Raw genomic sequence first — 20,723 nt, 5'->3', positions numbered from 1 at the left:
AGAGACAAAAATAGAGAATTTGTCTTCTCGGGTAAAAGATGACATGGTTCTCCAACCTCTGGTCCTACTTCACTTCGTCACTTGAGGGTGCCAACTGGGTGTCCTGCAGTGAACAGATGACTCGATGCCCACACACCCAATGGACCTGCATCCAGACAGGTTCTGGAAGGAGGATGTTGCTGACCCTTGTGAGCACCCCACATTCTGGCACGGGTGAATGGTGTCGGCTTCTCAGACGCCAGCATGGGTAAACCCACAGAACTGTCAGTGCCTTGTTCTTTTTTTTTTTTTTTTTTTATGAGACAGGGTTTCTCTGTGTAACAGTCCTAGCTGTCCTGGAACTTGCTTTGTAGACCAGGCTGGTCTCAAACTCACGGAGATCCACCTGCCTCTGCCCCTGGAGGGCTGGGATTAAAGGCATGTGCCCCTCCTCTTCTCGGTCTCTAACGATATATTCACTTGTGTGACTGCTATATTCAGATCTGTATCCCAATTAAAAACAATTTATTTGAATTTATTTTATGTGCATTGGTGTGAAGGTGTCAGCGTCCCTGGAATTGGAGCTACAGACATGTGGGTGCTGGTGTTTGAACCCAAGTCCATTGGAAGAGCAGCCAGTTCTCTTGACCACTGAGCCATCTCTTCCAGCCCTGTCTCCCAATTGCGCTTGTAAGCTCTGAGAGCAAAGGCCGCATCTGATTTAGTTCAGCGTCATCTCCCAGGTTCATGAACAGAGCCTGGTATATATGAGTGACTGGCAATTGTCTACTGACAGAAAGCCACGGCCCCGTTTCCTTTCTTCTCCTCAGCATACAAAATTCTCTGAAATTGAATAGTTTCTTCAGTGTTTACCAAGTGCTAACAACACACACACACACACACACACACACACACACACACACACACACACTTTGCTCCTCTGGTCTGTCTGAGGATGGATACGCAGTTCAAATGGTGTCAGACTCACAGTATTAGATGAATGATATTAAGTAACACAGTATTTAGAGCCATTACTGCCATTAAAAATACCCAAGTGAATTTTATTTCTTGTATTTTCTGTCTAACAGACTTACTAGGTTTATTATTGTCCTTGGTAACTTCTACATGGGGAAAATGTTTTGATGCCATTAACATCTTTAATACTGAAGATAAGGATAGGTACAGAAAAAGGTTTGGAGAAAGGTTACATGTGAAAACATTGTAAAGTTTTTACAAAGACTTCAAGAGTGATTAAAAAAAACTCATACATGGCTACATGTATCAACATAGACAAGTAAAGAAAATAATAAAAACTTCCTAATGATTTCCCTACTTTTTTACTTAGAAGATGTTAATTATCTTTGAAGAACACAAAACCCCTGCTAAAGCTTGCAAACATCAAAACACAATGAGTTAAAACAATAATGTCCTTACATAAGTAGAAGTACAATACCACACATTTCTGTATCACTCTACGTTTTCTGTTTAGGACAGAACGTTCCATTCACCCAGGTGATTAATTCAGCAAAGAGGATTACTGTAAATGTAAGATCCCAACTATATGTGGACCCAAGTTCAAGCTGTCTTCCAGTCTTAACATGAGGCCAAACAATGGCAAGTAACTTTCATTCTTTTGCACAGAAATTCTTGCCAATGACTCAGTCAACACCCTGGTACAAAATGAGCTTGGGCATTTGAAGGTATGTTTTACTACGTCCTTTAGTGTAGTACCAGAGGGTAGCGATGTGAGATACTGAAACCATTAAACACATAAGCAATTCTTTCCCTATTTTTCTTATGACTCAAAATGCATGTGTCTACATGTTGCATTTGTTAACTTATTCATTAAAAAGTATTTCCTAAATGCCCATGCAAACATCCAGGTGGAACAAGAGTATCTCTCTTTAAAAGACTCACCATTTTGTAAATAGGAGTCCCAAGTAACTATCAACAGGACAGAAAATACGAAAGCTATTTCTCTAGGGGCTGGTCAAAGGCTCATGGGTTAGTGGTGAGTGCTGAGCAATCATGAGGACTGGAGTGTGGACCCCCAGTAACCACATAACAAGCCAGATGTCCCACAAATAACAGCTCGGAGAGATTTGACTTCCTCTTCTGGCTGCCTCGTGCACACAGGGCATCCACCCTGAATGCACAAAATCAACCTTGTTTTAAAAAAGAGCATTATGTTGCTAACACTAAGGAAGCAACAGTTGGCTTCATCAGGGGGTTCAAAGAAAAAGGCGGATGAATCGAGCCTTGAAAATAAGCTGTTTACTCACATCTTTCACAGCAGTTAGTGTTCTCAGGTCAGCTAACTTGCAAATCTTTTACCACTCTGCATAGTAAGTGGCTTTCCATTTCCCTTTGTGACATAACCTACTGTAAAATGGGTATTTCTAGGCAGTAGAGTGGAGCCTATTAAAAGAACTCTAAAAATAGCTTACCAGTTCAGTTAGAAAGACAGTGATTCTGTTTTTATATGTATATATAAAATCAAAGCATCATTTTATTATGTGTATTTTTTTCCTGTAAGCACAAAAAATACTAACAGTGGGAAATTTTTAAAATGCAATACCCTAAAAATGGAGAATATACCTGTTAATATTGCCATTAAATTCCAAATATCATTCTTTGGAATGATTTCTTTCCCAGTTGCTAACACCTTTTATCATGTCACTATAGCAAATATAGACCAGACAATACAAAATAGGTATCAAATAATCATAGATCTATGTTTGCTATTGACCTTTTCTTGGGAAATGAAAATATTAGTCTGTATTTTCCTGCTTAAACATACCAACCTTCAGCAAGAACGGTGCATCAACTGATGTAACTTACAAGGTGGGTTACCATTCTTCAAATTTAACAACAACAAAATCAAAACCAAACCAAACTGGTTTTTCTGTTCTTATTTATAGTTCTTAGGGCCAACTGAGTGGGATTAAGATGAAGTGTCCTTCATCTGCTCTCCCAAGAATTCCCTCAATCACAAAGCCTATTCAAACTTCTCCCCAAGGCCCCCCAAAAACAAGGAGAGTAATTTCCTAAGGAAGCGCAAAGCCTACCTCACCCTTCCCACTGGGGAAGGAAACAGATGCAGCCCTTTCTGGTGTAGTTACATAAAGGCTTGCTTCACTCCGCCCAACGCTTAGGCCTGTCTTTTAAATGTCTGCCTGGGTCTTCTCTAAGAAGGGCAAACACAGGGCAAAGAGGCAACAGGTAGGATCTCTTTCCACAGTACAATGTATTTCAAAGACTGCTCCAGAGAAATTCTAGTGCCTTGGGGGAAGGATCCAGAACTGGGGATGGAAGGGGGTTCACAGACGGTGGGGTTTGTGTTTGGAGGAGAGAGGACAAGAGGAAGAAGCAGAAACCTGTCTCTAAGGAGGGTGTTCTTCCTGACCAGGTAACTTTTCTCCACAGTTTCCATTCGTGGACTTCAGCTTATGACGCTGCAGGAACCTGGGGGAGGCTGTTGTTGGCTGTTCTGTGTGGAACGTCAGCCTTATCGGCAGCAAAAGATGCTGTCTCACCCCCTCACAACAATGGCCCGTGATGCCACCTCACATTTCTCAAGGACGGCACCCACCAGGCCAGGTTGTGGTTTCAGAACCTCTTGGAGGCTGAAGGTGGGCTCTACATCCTAAGTTTGAATTTAATGTGTCTGAGGGCAGCATCCCTACAGCTTTATTCTGGGCCCATCTACTGCCCCGCTAGTAACACAATGAAGGAGCACTACCTAGCTCTTTCTATCTGCTTGCGAGTTCGTGCTAAGCAGGGTTTTCAAAGGAATGGGTTATTAGTACTAACTACTGGGGTGCTCTTCTTAGAGCCTGAGCATAGAGTTCAACAGGATGAGCTATAGAGAGGAAGAGAGCTAATTAGAGGAAGTACTGTTATGGCCCCCAAGCTTAAGTTCTTTGCCAAAACAAGGCCTCAGGTTGTCTCTGCTCTGGCCCACGTGAAGCCCGCACCCGGCTGTACAGGTCATTCAAGTTCACTGTCAACTTAAGCTCTCGCGTTCCTGGTGGCACCACAGCCTCAGAGGACTGCTTTATCCCGCATGGGCAGGCAGTGTGGCTGTTTCTCAGGCCAGGTGACATCCCTCCTACCTTCTCTACCAAGGCCCTGTGACAAGCGTTCTTCCGTCATTATCCGTGCAACTCTAAGACTCAAGTTACAGCAAAAAGCATTTAGAAACTTGTAACTGAGTCCTTCCCAGTGCCGGAGATGCCAGCAAGCTATCGCTGTAGCAAACCTAGCCAGACTGTGTCTGCAGCAAGCAAGGCACTTCCACCGTACGTGCCGCTAACAAGTGTAAAAACATCCCGTTCCCAGACCAAGAAACAACGTTCGGAGCACGAAGGGACACTTTGTCGTTTAAAACAGGCAAACTAAGCTTAAGGAATGGGCAGTGCTCTTACTCACCACTGAGGTAAGGGCCATTTGAAAACTATAGATGCGGGCAAGGCCAAAGTCAGCCAGTTTGATTTGTCCGCTGCTGGTCACCAGAATGTTCTGTGGCTTTAGGTCACGATGCACTACTCGGTGAGAATGAAGAAAGTCCAGACCCCGGAGAAGCTGAAACATCATGTCCTAAAGGAAATACCAAACAGACAAAAGTCAACAGGTATTCCAAGCAGTTCAAGTGCTGTAACAGACACTGGATTCCCAGCAGACAGGTGAGATGATTCCCATCTCTTCACGTTCCCATCTTCCAGAACACTGTAAAACACTTAACTCCCAACTTGTATTACATTAGTGAAATAGCAGCTTTAAAATAGTTTTCTATGGTATAAGAAACATTCTGGAAGGCACTGCTGGTTAATGCTGGAGAGGGGAAAAAGGAGGTGGACCCAGGGGAATTCAGTTTACTTTCTATACTTTATTCATTAAGTTATTTCAACAGTCAATATATGGCAAATAAAACATTTAGTATTTTCAAAATCGTTATTTTATAGTACTTATTCCTAAACTGTCACTATGTGTCAAGCACATTTCTTTTTTTTTTTTCTGTTTAGCAACCCATTTAGTCTAAACCATAACATTGAGGTGAATCACTGTATCTTCATAGGTTAAGAAACTGATATATTTTACTAAGTTAGATAATTGGCTCAAGGTCACAACACTGAAGTCTTGATTTAGAGTAGAGTGGTAAAAACAAAAAAAACAAAACAAAAAAACACAATCTAAATCTCTCATCACAGTCCTTGATTAGTTAATGAAGAGAGAAATATGGAAGACAATTTTGCTTAATCTCAGTGTTTTTATTGGGGCCGTTTCTCCAGCCACGATGATGCAGATAGGCCAACATTTCTCCTGTCTTCTCTACCCTGACCGCGAGTTGCTGGCTTCTGATAATGGATGGTACCCTCTGAGCTGTGAGTCCAAATCAACCTCTTCTTCCCTAAGTAGCTTCTAGTTAGATATCCCATAATGGCAATATAACAGGTATTAATGTAGAAAACTGGTATGAGGAGTGAGATTGTTGCTGTCATAAACCTGGCCATGTGGTTAGAAATGGTTTGTAGGAAGCTGTAGGCTAGACAAGCCCTAGACTGCTATTAAGCAGTGTGTAAGCCCAGAAAGCAACGGTAATGTATACAGTAGATTGTAATCAAGAGCTTTCAGATGGAATAATAAACCTACCAGGAATTGAACTACAGATCATTGACAAAATAAATAAATATGACTGAGTTCTGCTGTAGCCCGAATATCCAAGCAAGGCTAAATCCAAACCTTGTGGGATTATCTGGCAGAAGTACTTTGACAGCAGAGCATCCAGGCTGTGGCATGGTCCCTGCTCACTCCATTTAGTTAAGTTTAGAGCAGGAATTCAAAACCAAAAATGGAACAGAACAATGAAAAAAAAATCTGTGAAACTAAGAGAGCAGAGTGCCTTTAGACCTGTGGACAGGGCTGAGGATATGAGTGAGGAGATTAACTAGTGCCAAGAAAGGGAACCCACAGACTTTCCACGAAGACAGTAAGAAAGGTGCTTTGCCTGAGCGATCCAACTCGGAGAGTATAAAACTGTAAGCTCATTTGGAAAGCTTTCATTTGAAGAGAGAACCCTTGATGTACAAGCAATAAGCCCAAATGGAGAATGCCACCACATAGACCCCCTACTTCAAAAGGGCTGCACAGGGCAACATCTCTAGTTTGATGTGCAGAGCCTTGGAGGCCACTGTAGCCACGCTCCTAGAGGGCTATGTGACATCTCAAGCTGGCATCAAAACCTGTCACCCACGTGGCACTGTTTCCAGGCAAGCAGAATGCTATAGTTCCGAGGTAATGGAAAACTCACCCCAAGGTTCCAGAAAAAAGCCAATGTGTAGGAGGAGGGTTGGAGTAGCTGGAGAGGAGATCTAAGAGGCTGACACTGGGAAGCTGTGAAAGTAAGGAAGCCAACATTTCAGTGGAGACTGCAGGAGGTCGGAGATGCCAAGAACGTGGGCATCTGATGAGGACGGCTGTAGAAACTGAGCGAAGCTGGCCTGAGAGAGCCGTGCGCGCTACAGGCAAGAGGCTAGAGAGGTTACTGGAGGTCACGGGAGCTCAGACAATGCCATCAAGGGCCTGCAGGCTGGGAGTGGAGCTTTTTGCCTGACAGGGCTCAGTTCTCCTTTGGTCTACACTTTCCTTGCTACTCTCCCGTTCTTCCCTGTTGAAACGCAAGTGTCTACTCCATGCTACTGTACGATGTAAGAATGCTATTTGTTCTCTGATGTTTCAGGGGCTCGGCTAAGACTCTGCCCTGAGTCTCAGGAGGCTGGAATTTTTGAACAGCGTCTGAATTATTACAACTGGGGATTCTCGAAGCTAGACCGAGTAAAGTTTGTATTAATTATGAGGTGGTCGTGAGCCTCTGAGGGCAAGGGACGGAGTGCTGTGGTTCGAACAAAAACTGTTCCTCACAGGTTCAATGTGGTTGAACATGAGGTTCCCCATTGATAGCCCCATATCAGCGGGGGGTGGGGGTCAGAGATGGGGTGGAAGGGCGGGAGGGGGGCTGTGGAGCCTTTGGGGGGCGCGACTAGCTAGCTGGTCCACTTCCGGCTTGAGCTCTCTGCTTCTAGTTTGTCATCTTATGTTATTGGCTGTCTCATACTTCAGCTGTCATGGCTGTGACCTGCAGCTGCTGCTGTGCCTTCCTCACCATGACAGACTCTTCTAAACAGCGAAACAAAATTAACCCGTCTCCAACTGAGTTGCTTCTGTCCACTGTTTAGTTAGGGCAACAAAAAAATAACTAATACAATCACTAAACCAGTTTGCTGAGAACAACACTGGCTTTGGGTTCACTTACTAGAGTTCAGATTTTTGTCTTTTTAAGATCAAATCCTTCATTTTTCTACCTGTCACATGGAGAAAATAGCATTTACTTTTCCTAATAGGAGGTTCAAATCAGCACATGCAACACAGGGGTGTATATATAGTTTCAGGCACATGGTAAGCATTTAACAGATGGGACTTGTTAAGATGAGAATGGCGGCATTGTCTCCTATTTTCTGGGAGAGCCAGATTCACAAAACTAAAGGAATATGCAGCCAACTGTAAGGTTAGCATGAACAAGGAGCTAAGGGGGGACACGAAATGATACAGGAGTATGGACATGATTTCTGAGACCCCCTAGTGGGCATTCTGAGCGGGCAGGCGCTACACTCTATGTGGGGATCTTGGAGGAGAGCTACGGTGATGAAGATACTGCAAACCCAGGCACCAAATGAAGACATGGCTCCCACTCCACAAACAACAGGAAGGAAGGAACGAACTACAGCATCATTCGGTTAAGACTCTGTTTCAGGCACAGAACTATTTTTATAAAGAATTCAAAGGACTGTCTATCTGCTTCATCTCACTTTATAGCAGTGGTTCTCAACTGGTAGGTGGAGACCCCGGGGGTTGGGGGGGTGTCGAACGACCTTTTCACAGGGGTCACAGATCAGATACACTGTATCAGATATTTATACAAGGATTCATAGCAGTGGCAAATTTACAGTTATGAAGTAGCAACTTGGAAATAATCTTATGTTTGGGGGGAGTCACCACAACATGAGGAACTCTATTAAAGGGTGGCAGCATCAGAGAGGTTGAGACCCATGGTTTTACCGGCACACTTTCAGTCAGCTCAAGACTGTAATCTAAATTAGCCTGTCTTACAGAAGTCCCAAATCCCCCACAGCAGTCCAAAGGCAGTGAACGTAGGGGTGCTCCCAACTTGGCTCTTTGAGATAACCACACCTTGAGACATCTCCCTGTTACTCATCAAGCACAGTCTGGGTACAAATGGCCTGACCATCTAGTTATTCTCATGGAGAGTTAACATGGGCCTTACTCTTTCTTCTAAGCCACGTGGCAGGAAGTGTCACCATAGGACACTAGGGTGGACAGAGTCTGGCCCTGGGTGACAGCGGCTTATAATGAACTCAGTCATTGGCCACTCCTTCAAAGGCTTCAGACCTCATTCTGAATACCAGGAATTCTAGGTCTTGCAAATCACATGTTTCTTTTAGGCGTTCTAGAGGCTGACTCTGCTTATTTCTTTAAATAAAAATAAACAAACTAAAACTCTTCCTGAAACGTTTAATTGGAAAAAAACTTTATAATAGTGTCATACTACAGATGGCACAGGTTAAATAATTTCCTAATGGTACTGAAATACCAGCATAAACCTTCTCACCAATCTCAGAAATGGCAGCTTTAAAATGAATAATTCTGGTGATACATAAACACACACACACCATTCGTACACATACACACACGCCACACATGCCATACACACACATACACACCATCCATACATACACACACATACACACCATCCACACATACACACATGCCATACATACATACACACACACACACCATCCACACACACACACACACACGCCATACACACATATATATTGTTTTATATATTTATTATTGGGTTATTTATGTTCTCAAAGAATATACAAACATTTATTTATTCAAAAACTAAGAGTAAGACACAATTTATAGACAGTACTACTTATTTCTCACCTTATAATGCACAAGCCATGTTCTTTTTTACTAGCATAATGTTTTTATTATCTGGATATTTCACACAACCCACCTCAATCACACTCACTTCCCAGTCCTCTCAGGCCCACCCCCCCCCCACTCTCGTGACCTCCCCCAAAACAAAAGAAGAAAAAAGAAAAAAATACTGAGTCTATTCTGTTTTGTCCACATATTTACTGGGGCAAGGTCAAACTCCCTGTGGCCAGCCCCTTAAAGAAAACTGAGTCCTTCCCCACTCCACCCCACCCGAAGCCATTAACTGGGAAGAGTTACACTTCAATATCCCTATCACAATTTTTTTTTGGGGGGGTTTGAGACAGGGTTTCTCTGTGGCTTTGGAGGCTGTCCTGGAACTAGCTCTTGTAGACCAGGCTGGTCTCGAACTCACAGAGATCCGCCTGCCTTTGCCTCCTGAGTGCTGGGATTAAAGGCATGCACCACCAACACCCAGCTTCCTATCACAATTTTTAAGAGTTCCCTTCAATGGCTCTGTGTCTCGACTGTTTCTTTTGTTTGAGGGGGGAGGGGGTAGAAACCGTGTATGCCTTCCATTCTCAACTGAGTACAGTCATCAGTGCCCCTGCAAAAGAAGAGTTTTTGCCCTTTATAGTTGGTATCAGCATGGATCATGGACTTCCACGTGGTTTCTGATCAAAGCACAAGCCACAGACACCACCCGAGCTTCTGGTGGCAGCACAGATCGAGGACACTTCCATGGCCTTGGATGCCATGGACGCCAACACGGCCCCTGGAAGCCATGTGCTTTGCCAAGATGTTATTAATGTTTCTTCAGACCTGGATGCCATGGCACCTGCCTGTAATCTGAACACTCGGGACCCGGAGCTTGAGGCCAGTGTGGGTAACACAGCAAGACACTGGCCCCTCCAATAAAGCCCCCCCCCCATATCTGCCTAATATCTTGTTTCCAAGGAGTGTTAGGAATGGCAGCTCTAAATGGTCCCTAAATGTCAGTTTCGAATGTCACAGGTAACCCAGGGCTTTTCCTGCCAACCTGGTAACCGCAGATTGAACTGAGGTAGATGTTATAGCTACAGGAGGTGTGGTAAAGGCCACCCGAGGCCACAGTAAATGATGAAGTTGAACTCAAGAGGAAAAGCAGAGGACTTGGAGAAGCAATGAGGGCTAGTTGTCCTAGAATCAATTTTTCCCTATTATCAATATTGATACACACATTTTTCCCTTTTTTTTATTAAGTTAGAAACAAGCTTGTTTCACATGTCAATCCCAGCTCCCTCTCCCTCCCCTCCTCCCCACCAGGCCCCCCAGTCCCCCACATAGTAAAGGATATCTCTGACTTACTGTCTTGGGCCATTTTTAACTATATGTTCAGTACTAAGCCATTCACGTTACTGGAGAGCCAATCTCAGAACTGTTTTCATCTTGCAAAACTTAGAACTCTATACTACTCAACCACAACGGCTGCTTTCCTCTCCTCTCGGCACTGACGCCTGCCTTGCCTCTGATTTACTCTAGAAACTCATATGGAATCACACTGTTATCGTTTTGGGCATGGCTCATTTTACTTAGAACAAGTCTCCAGGATGAGCTATGTAGCAGCGTTTCTTTTAAGAGGCTGTTGAGTGTATAAATACATTACGTCCCACCCTTTCATCCATTGATGAACACAGACTACCTCTACTTGTTGGCATCTGTGAAATACGCTGCTCTGAACCTATGTGCAACTGTATTTACAACCTCCGCTTTCAATTCTTTTGGCTACATACTCAGAAATGGGATTGCTGGGTCTACTCCTAGGACCTGTAAAATCTCAGGTCTTCCACAAGCAGTGTAACATTGTTAACTACATGACTATAAACAGAGAATACCAAAGCCATGCTCTGGTCCTGTTGAGTGAATCAGGTGGGGTTACCCACCCCCTGGTGACTATGTCCACTACTTTCTGGGAAAACCTGGGCAGGGTCACTACACCAAGCTTTGCATTTTTGACTTAACTCAAAAGGCCTTTGCTCCTATTGTGTTATCGGGTCAATTTCTAACGGTGATGACAATCTGCAGCGATTCCTTCATACGCAGCCATGCATGAATAAGGCCAACTTTTCACATCAGCTCACAAGAGCATGCTTCACCCAGGTCTCACGAAGAGCAAAACATTCTTAAGAAGCGAGAAGAAGGTTTAAGGTAGATTCTTTCAGACATTCAGGTTGCCTCGAAAGTTCTAAGAATGGTGAATTTTAAAGTAGACACTTAACTAAAAGACTTGGAGACAGGCTCCAAGAGTCATACATGGGCTCTGTTCCGAAAGAAGAGCAGGGTTGGGCTCTGCCCACTGCCTTCCACGTTTCTGAGTGCCTGTCACTGGGCATGAGGAGAAGGACACACTGAGTATGCCACCTCACAGGGCCTCCGCAGAGACCTGACTGTGAGTTCTGGCTGTCTGCTGCTTCAGTGAGCTAGATAACAGAATAACATAGGTCGCTGTTTTGTGTATACATTTTACTAAGCAAATGGCACGTTAGAGAGTTCATGTTATCCTTTCCCTAGAAGTGGTGAAAATGCTGAGACTCAACTAAGTAGAAATGAAAAGAAACCCACTTTCAGCAAAACTCACAATGCCACTGGGGTTCAGGGGACAAAACAATGACATAAACGGATGGTCTGGAAGCAGAAATCATTACCTCATCACAATGGTTATTAGTAACCCCTGTAGAAAGCCATCAGGAAACGAAACTACAAATATGCAATGTCAATTATAGCTTCTTCAGAGCAGGATATAAAACCCCACACTGTATGAACAAGAAGATATGAAGTCGAAGCAGTCAGGTTGCTGGCCGGTGACCCAAACGATTTAGAGGTTTTATACACATCATGTTCTGATACTTTGAAAAAAAATTAAACAACATGCTGTGACTATTTCCCCATTTCTATGCATATCCTATAATGAAATAACAGCATCTCGCATTTCGGCAGTTGCATCTGACAAAGTACCTTCTCTTTCCCTATTCTCCTTCTCAATTCCTTCTTTTGAGACTGTTCCCCTTACCTCACACTTCCCTCTTAAATGAGGTAATGTGCAACACGAGTTGGTATCCATGAGCACAGTGGATAATCACCAGCCTTCTGCAGCAGACACTGTCGTGGACAGCCACAAAGGGATGGCCCAAGACAACCAGGACAGTTCTGTTTCCATTCACGGGCAACCAACCCACGGATGGACAGGCCTGTGTGGGCAAGTTGATGAGTCTTGGGAAGCACTTTCCTCCTTGGTAAGAGGAGCACAGAAGGCTCTCACCTGTTTACCTCCTGTTCTCCCAGACCGACGTAAATAAAACACATGAGATTCATAGCTAAAAGCTTTGGTTATGAATCTGTGCTTACTAGTCACAAACTAAAGTCGGTCACCTCTATTTTTGTGAGTCTTTGTTTCCATGTCTACAAAAGGAGAAAAAAAAAAACCAAAAGGGAGATTTAAATGGGTTCTAAATTACATAATGTATACTTATATTATGAATAATATATATACAGGTTATTTAACATATTGTAAAGTATATACAATGACCAGCTGCCATGTATTTAAGAGAACTATGAAACTCCTTCAATGTATAAGACATTGCATTAGGCAATATTACATAGAAGCACCCAGAGACAGGGGCCCAAGGAAGTCTTACTTCATTCAACAAGGATAGAACATGTGGGCTTGTATCTACACACTTCAGGTTGGCTTGTGCAAGGACACATGCGCACTTGGAGAATGAAGGAGCACCTGAGCCCATCCGAGCAGTGAGCTAGTGTTCAGGCCTGTTTGGAGCCAACCTGAGCAGTGGGCTAGTGTTGAGTTTGGTGTGGGAAGCGTCTACCATAAAAAGAGCTTGGTGTGCCGGGCGTTGGTGGCTCACGCCTTTAATCCCAGCATTCGGGAGGCAGAGGCAGGCGGATCTCTGTGAGTTCAAGGCCAGCCTCGTCTACAGAGCGAGTTCCAGGACAGCCTCCCAAACAATACAGAGAAACCCTGTCTCGAAAACAACAAACAAACAAATGCTTGGTGCCTGGGAGACTAGCCATGGCCTCACTAGACAGGATCTTGGAGAGGACACAGTGCTAAGTGGTACCACATTATCAAGAGCTTACTGCTGGGACTTTATAGTGTCACATCTTACAGTCAGAGTGGATAAGGGAATATAAAAAAGCTAGGTTGCCATTACTGATAGTTTAGCATGTAGGAAGTACAGAATATAAAAAAGGAAGTTCTTAATCTACTTTGGGTATAAAGTATTAAGGGTACAAGCTAGAACATTAAAAAGAATAATGAGACATAGCAACCATGGCGACAAATGTGATGTATTCGTCTTCATGGGTTAACTACACTGTGATGTCTTTTGAGAGCTTGGTCTCATCCTCCAACATCTAGTCTCAGTTTCCTCATTGCCAAGTACGGACAAGGCTCTGTGGTAGAGTGGTTGTGAGGAACCTCTCAGCATGAGGAATGGGTGGGTTCAAAAGTGATGTCATTAACTCAGAGGCTGCACCATCACCATTAACAAGGGCATCTGGCAACACACGACACTCTGCTTCTGTTCACACTGGAGCGTCCCATCTTCCCAAGCCCTTGTTATTAAGATCAACAAACACAACTGTGCCCACACGAAAGGGCAGCCAGAATCTTTAAATATTTAGCATTTAATTGAATCAAATGTCATGTGGCCTGTACTTAATTTGAAACTCCACACACTGCTAGTTGTAGGTCTGGAAGGATCTACAAAATTTGTTATTGTTTAATGAACAGAGGATCTGTCTCTTTTCATAAATAACCCAGCTTTCTAAGGTACATGTGAGTTTTTGAACCTACTCTTAGAAAGACTTTTCTTTGGGTCCTTCCAATGGTTGGAGAGGGGGTTTCTTTCAAACTGTCTTTTGAGTGATCTTACAGGTTAGCACCCATATGCTAAATTTACTTAATAGACTGACAGACAGACAGACGGACACACGGACACACACACACACACACACACACACACACAGTACAGGGAAGAAATTCCGGTAAGCTCTCTTATGTAATTAACCCTTGTTGCTTTCTCAGCTTCACAACTAATAACTAGAAGTGTGACATTATTTCCATATGTTATCCAGTAATGCTGACCTGTGTGCATACCAGTGCAGAGAGGGGGAGAGGAAAGAGGGAAGACCCTGAAAAGAACACTTAGCTTCATTTGGTCAGAAAATGGTCTTTACAAGGGTTTTTTATTATGGGTTGTAAAACACGGCTTACCACAATGCACCTTTTCACTTGAAAAAGAAAAAAAAGGCCTTGCAGTGGTGAGAGGCTGAGACCAGCATGGGGAGCAAATCTGTACCTTCTTCCCATAAACACATCTGTGCACATGATCTGTTTTGGGGTAGGGCTGCCTGCACAGATGTTTAAGGAGACTCCAGAGAAGGGGCAGTACTTCAACAGCCCTCAACGTGTGTCGCTGCAGACCTGAAGCCTTTTAGGAAGAGCCAGAAGGAGGAGAAGCACGCCGTCCTCACTAGAAACCTCTTGAATCTACAGGAAGGGGCTGCAGGTGGTCACACGTAACCAGGAAGCTCACAGGGGCCAAGAATGGAGGGGATTTTCAGGCCAGATGGAACTGAAGAACTAATCATCAAGCCAACCCCAAGGACAGCGCAAACAATCAGTGACGGGGTGGCAAGGATTTGGCAGGCTAATGTGAAAACTGGCTTCACAACAGGAAGGGTCCAGGGAAAGGAGTCTCGGGGGTGCAGCCACATCTACCCACCAGGTGCTGCTGGTGACTGCAAATGTCACCCTGAGCCTCTCCAACTGGTCCCTGAGCCTCTCCAACTGGTCGTTGTCTTCAACACATCTCTCACTTTCAACCTTCCTGGCCCACCTAAAGTTCCCAGTCTACGTTTGTGTGCCCATAAAATCGTTTTCCATTTCTTCCTACATGAATCAGTGACCCACCTGCCCTCCTTATTCCTACAAATGAAACAGAGACAAAAGGCCTACAGGAAAACTCTAGCTTCACATGAGCTTTTAGTACCACCTTACCTGTGTCTACCATAAATTTCCTTTTCTGTCATCTACCATGGCTTTTATAGTCAACATCTGTTGTATTCCTCTCTACTTACATTTGCAACAGCACGTCTTAAATTGTCTTAGGATCTAGGTAAGTGGTTCATATCCATTACACCAGCCCTTGAGAGGTCAGGGCAAACTTCAAGGCCAGCCTAAGCTACATAGGTGAGACCTGAGCTCAAGAAACCAAGCCCTGGGGATTAACTCAGTGGCAGAGTTCTTGCCTGGTACATGGAGGACCCTGGGTTTTATTATGAGCAGCATACATATATGCTGTGCCCAAATTCTGAACCCCCAAATCACTAAGAGACCCGATCTGATGCAAAAGAAAAGAGTCTTTAATAATTAATGAGTTAACTGGAATTAACTCTGGTTCTCAGTCCATCTGACACAGCAGGACCCAGAGGGACCACAGGGCAAGGAATTTATTGGGGTGGAGCAAGGGGAGTGTCTGGGGCCCACAACAGTCTCAGGATTGGTGCACTTCTGGGGTTGGGGCGACCTGTCCTGTGTTGATTGGCTAACTGGTTGCTATGGCCTATAGGCCCTCCCAGGGCAGTTGCTATGCTCTGTACTTCACAGTTACTGTAAAGCACATACAGAACTCACCAGCTAACTTCTGATTGGTTCCTTGCCACATGGAGGGTATCTGACTTCCTAGCAACTGGAAAGTCGGGCAAGGTCAGGGGGAACTCAGCACATGTTGCTGAGTCAGAGGCCTACCTCTTGCTGGGTCTCTTCTGCAGCCTGTCATGGCTACCAAAGCAAAGGGCTGGGTGAGAGTCTGGTCCCTTCAATACACACCCTTGAATCCAAATCATGTCTCTGCCATTTCACCTCAGCCATTCATGGTTTCAACTTTTATACTGGTCACAGTTTCAGACATCCCAAGTCTCAGCAAACTCATATCTGTACCAAAATGATTTCTTTCGTAAAAGTCCCTATCAAAACGTGTTCTTCAGTGTCTATTTCTTATTGTATACAAAAGCACAAAGACCTACAATTTACTAAATGATGGATTCAGGAATCCTCTTCCTGGGTCACCTAAGTCAGTGGGTCCTGGTCATCAGAGCTTCTAAATTACTTTTCAAATGGAGGCACTTTGCCTGTTCTCCCTTTTACACAGCCCTGATCAAGCTGCTAGCATCCTTTGTCTCAAACATGCCACTAGTGTTGCAACATACCTAGCTCCCATATCCAATTTCATCATCTTTTTTTTTTTCTAGAGTGTTGAGTGACATTTCTAAAAGGTAGCCTAACTCATGCAAAAGTCCTTTATCACTCTTCCTGTTCTTTAATTTTAATTTTTTATTTTAAGAAATACTTTCATTGTTCTTTGGAAACTTTGAACAATGTGTTTTGATCATATTTCTTCCCAACCTACCTAACCTTGTGGCCTCTATTATATTTTTAAATCCGTGAAGTCCAATTTGTGCTGCCCAAATACCCCTGGCCGTCCACTGGATTGTGGTTGACACTCTTAAAGAAGACTTGACTCTCCTCTCCCAGCAGCTAGGGCAGCTCACCATTAAACAAACTGCTACCCAAGGTGCTTTACTGTCTGATCCCTAACAACTGCTGCATTCATTCCCAGCCGGTCTTCTGATTCTGTTACTAAGCGCTAAGGATGCCACAGTCTTTGGTCCTTTGGCAGCACTAATTCCCCATCTTCCCGGGAATGTTCCGTCCATTATTATATCCCGCAACATGCACATATCTTCCAGTGTATGCACCATGTCTGGCTCCATGTAACTTGTATTTGAAGACTTGCGTAAGCAAGTCTTGGACAATTCTCTACACACCCACAGTCTCCAGGCCTCCTCCCATACTTTGCAAGCGTTGGGGAAAGCTGGCCCTGGCAGGTCAGGGAGGCACCTAACACCCAAAAGTCTACTTCTCCAGAGCCTCAGCATTTCCTGAACTTGTGCCTCGGGTGCACTTGGCTTCACTTGCTTTGAGACTCCAAAACTAGGGGGAAAAAAAATCAATCAATCTGTCCATCCACTAATACAGATGCATGGGAACAAACACTGTTCTAAAAATGTGCTATGATTTAGTAATTCTATTTCTGGAAACTTACCCCACAGATCCAACAGCTCAAGTTTATAGTAAGTCAAAACAGAGACTTCAGTGCTACCTTGCTTCAAAGACATAAAAAAACAAACAACAAACAAAATACTAAACAACAACAAAAAAACAGGAAAATAGCCCAAATATTTGCCAGAGGGAAATAAATCCTATATTCACTAATTTCAATTTGAAATGTCCTACCAGCCTATATGTTGAGGACTTGGTCTTCAGTGTAACACTACTGGAAGGAACTAGAATCATTAAGAGGTAGAGCCTGGGAGGTTTTAGGTCAACTGGGGGGCACTCCCTCAAAATGTTTCTGAGATACCCTTCTCTCCCTCCCCTCTAGTATTTACTCATTTTATTCACATGTGTACACCACGTGAGGTTATGTGCGCCACATGCATGCAGGGAGCCTGAGGAGGCTGTAGCAGAGCATTGGATCTCCTGAAACTGAAGTGATAGGTGGTTGTTGGTTGTCCTGTGGGTGCTAGGAACCAAAACTTGGCCCTCTCCATGAGCAGTAAGGGCTCTTAATCGCTGCACCACCTCTCCAGCCCTGCTCTTCCTCCCTTTGAATGCTGCCAGAAGTAGGCAGCTAGCTTCACCACACTCCACAGTGATCCGTCTCCTCACAGGGCCCAGCAATACAATAGGCTCATGGACCGAAACCTTGAAAGCCATAAGCCAAAATATGCCTTTCCTACTTATACTCCAATTATCTTAGGTATTTCATTACGACAATGGAAAGCTGATTAACTCAGTATACCCATGGTATGAGAGGACGTCATTAGAAAGATGGGTAGTTTTAACATCTAAATTAAACAGCAAAAAGAGTAAGCCTCAGCACCACACATTAACATCTTATTTCTGGTGTAACATTAGAAAAAAGTAAATGTCTAATAGGTGAGGTTATGCGTGTCTGTCTGCTAGGAAGAGATGGTTCTAAAAGACAAAACAACCAGTTTGGTTTTATTTTAGTTATTGATCTACTTTACTTGAAGTAGAGTATAAAAATAGACCACAATGGCCTTCATCAGCTCCTGTCTTTGCTTCCCATGTGTTGAAATTACTGGTTTGTATCATCATCCCTGACATAAAACATATTAACATGTATTATCTGTTTTCTTTTTCTAGACTCTTTTCAAAAAACATTACTTAATGTATTTGAGTGTTTGCTTACACCATGTATGTGCACTACACGCATGTCTTCTGCTTGCAGAGGCCAGAAGAAGGTGGTAGATTTCCTAGAACTCAAGTTGTGAGCTACCATGTGGGTGTTGGGAATTGAACCCAGGTCCTTCGCAAGAGAAGCAAGTGCTCTTGACAACTGGAAGATCTCTCCAGCTCCCTGAACTCTTTCTTAACTGTTCAGAATGTTCCAAAATGAAAGCCAAATCAATAACACCCTTCCAAAGCAACTTTGAACTTAAAGTCTGCTAAGCGCAAAATGCATAAAAGCTGACAGGCAAAACAAAACAAACAAACAAACAAACAAAAAACCAAAAAAACCCACATTAAAACAAACAAACAAGAAAAACAAACCAAAACCTGAGTAGCCAAGACCAAGCAACCGAATCGCATCTGCCTAGATTACTCCCAGCCCTGCTGTATCCCTGGCTGCTGGAACCTGCCAATCTTTCCATGTGGTTCCTGAACCTTCTTCCCGCTTGGTCTCTTTGGCTTTTTAAAAGCAGGCTTTTTTGCTTAGGTTTTGGGGCCATCTCAGACAAGCTGCTACCCACCTGCTTGGAGTTGCCAGGCTTGCAAATGGTGGGCGGTATTTTTCTTTAGTAGTTCATACTTGAATATAGATGGTCTTCAATTTGTGTTTTTAGGGTGTATTCGAGAGGAATACAATAGTCCAGCATTTACATCTTTCTAACACACCCACCCACACACTAGGCACTTAACATTTTGAACTTGCTGGACTGCTGGCACCATGAACCGTCTTTTCTTTTTCTCATTATAGTTTTACACTTAATTTCTTTGGGAATCTTTTTATATGTACTAATATGGTTTTGTTTGTGATATACAGTACTGGGCATCGAACCAAAGTCTCACACAAGCTAAGCAGGTGCTATGCTACTGAGTTGTAACTTCCTCCAGTCCAATTTATTGTTTTTTCACAGCCATAACCTATTCTTTTCATAACCCAAGACCAACTTTACTAGATTGTATTCCGCACATCTAGCCTCTGCCTATCTTTGTAAAAACAAACCATTTCCCCTTTCCAGTATGTAGGATCGTTCTTAGAGTTCAATTCCTCAAAAGGTTCTTGGGATTCAGCCAGAGTACCCTCATATGTAACTCCCCATTCTAGGCTAAATTCGATAAGACTAAATCAACACCTTCTTTCTTAGCAGGCAGTCCGTTTCTCTAATTACCTACTCTTCCTTTCCTCTGGACAAGGGACACCAACCAGGTCCTGTCAAGTCATTCTTTGTAGTTCTCAGTTCACCACTTGTTTGACAAAGACACACTCACACTAACCTTCCTTCTCTCATTCCCAAACACATGGACCAGTTTCTCTGGCAGCTCTTCTACCTGACTAATCTGCTTAAAATTCTCCCATGACAGCTGCAATGCCTGCCATCACTTCTCAGCACCCCCACAGTCACGCACATCTTCTCTCTGGATGTGCCCAGACTAGCGCTATCCTCCCACAACTGGAAACAAGCAAAACCTGACCAGGGCTTCTAAATCCTAGCCTGTACTGGCATATGTCACTCAAGCCTGAAATCACTACCTGCCACGTCCTTCATGAGGCCAGCGCTGTTTTTCCTCCTCTCTTCCTGCAGGACTTGTCATTTACAGCATCCACATGGCATCTGTGGTGCCTGGCTTATGTGGTACCCTTTTATCTGTGTGTCTATTTTCTTTCTTAATTTTATCTATCTCTATATAAGCTGGGCTTATGTGGTATGCTCTCATCATCTATCATAGTAGCATAAACATAGTATGAGGATTTAGAGAACAAATTAGGTGTAAATCTAGGACTCACTTTATATGGTTCTCACTTAAAACACGCCAATAAAGTCTGTTGCATCTTAAAAACATCAAATGTTAGAGTACTTTTTAATTACCATTTCAATTTGGTCGCATGCCATCTAGAAAACACAATGACTAAATTTTGAGGGAAAATGCACAGATGTTAAATAGACTGTGTCATTCCCAGGGCTTTTAGTTTTGAAGTGTTCCAATGTGCAATGGAAAATTCTTAACATGAACTCCCTTTATTTATGGTGGCGTATTGTGTTCTATATTTAGATACTTTATAATAAAAGTTTATAGGATTGACCTTTCAGAGGGTTGAAGACTTTTAATAGCAACTTAGACAACTCATATATTACCAGCAAGAAAGCAATGGAACACAGGGTCAAACAGGGAGGAAAATGGGTTTCATGAACACCAAACAAATGAGGTAACACTGGCAAACCTACTTGACCTCACTTCGGACAATGTGAGAGATCTCTAGGGCAGCATTGGGACTCTTGACATTTGAAATGACAGTGTGATGACTAAAAAATATGCATTGCCTTCTGTCTTTAGGACAGCAGATCGTGCA

The 20,723-nt window shown here is 43.4% G+C and overlaps 1 protein-coding gene across 1 annotated transcript in view; it reads right to left on the bottom strand.

Annotated features, from left to right (window-relative positions):
* Positions 1-20,723, bottom strand: part of Cdk6 (cyclin dependent kinase 6) — a 192,806-nt gene that overhangs the window by 97,225 nt on the left and 74,858 nt on the right. The window contains exon 3 of the mRNA XM_040728744.1: positions 4,411-4,578. Coding sequence (XP_040584678.1) covers positions 4,411-4,578 — 168 coding nt within the window. The remainder of the gene's footprint in view (positions 1-4,410; positions 4,579-20,723) is intronic.

The sequence above is a fragment of the Mesocricetus auratus genome, unplaced genomic scaffold (genome assembly GCF_017639785.1).
Source record: "Mesocricetus auratus isolate SY011 unplaced genomic scaffold, BCM_Maur_2.0 Super-Scaffold_100019, whole genome shotgun sequence".
Lineage (NCBI taxonomy): Eukaryota > Metazoa > Chordata > Mammalia > Rodentia > Cricetidae > Mesocricetus > Mesocricetus auratus.
This window is presented reverse-complemented; position numbering and strand designations above follow the sequence as displayed.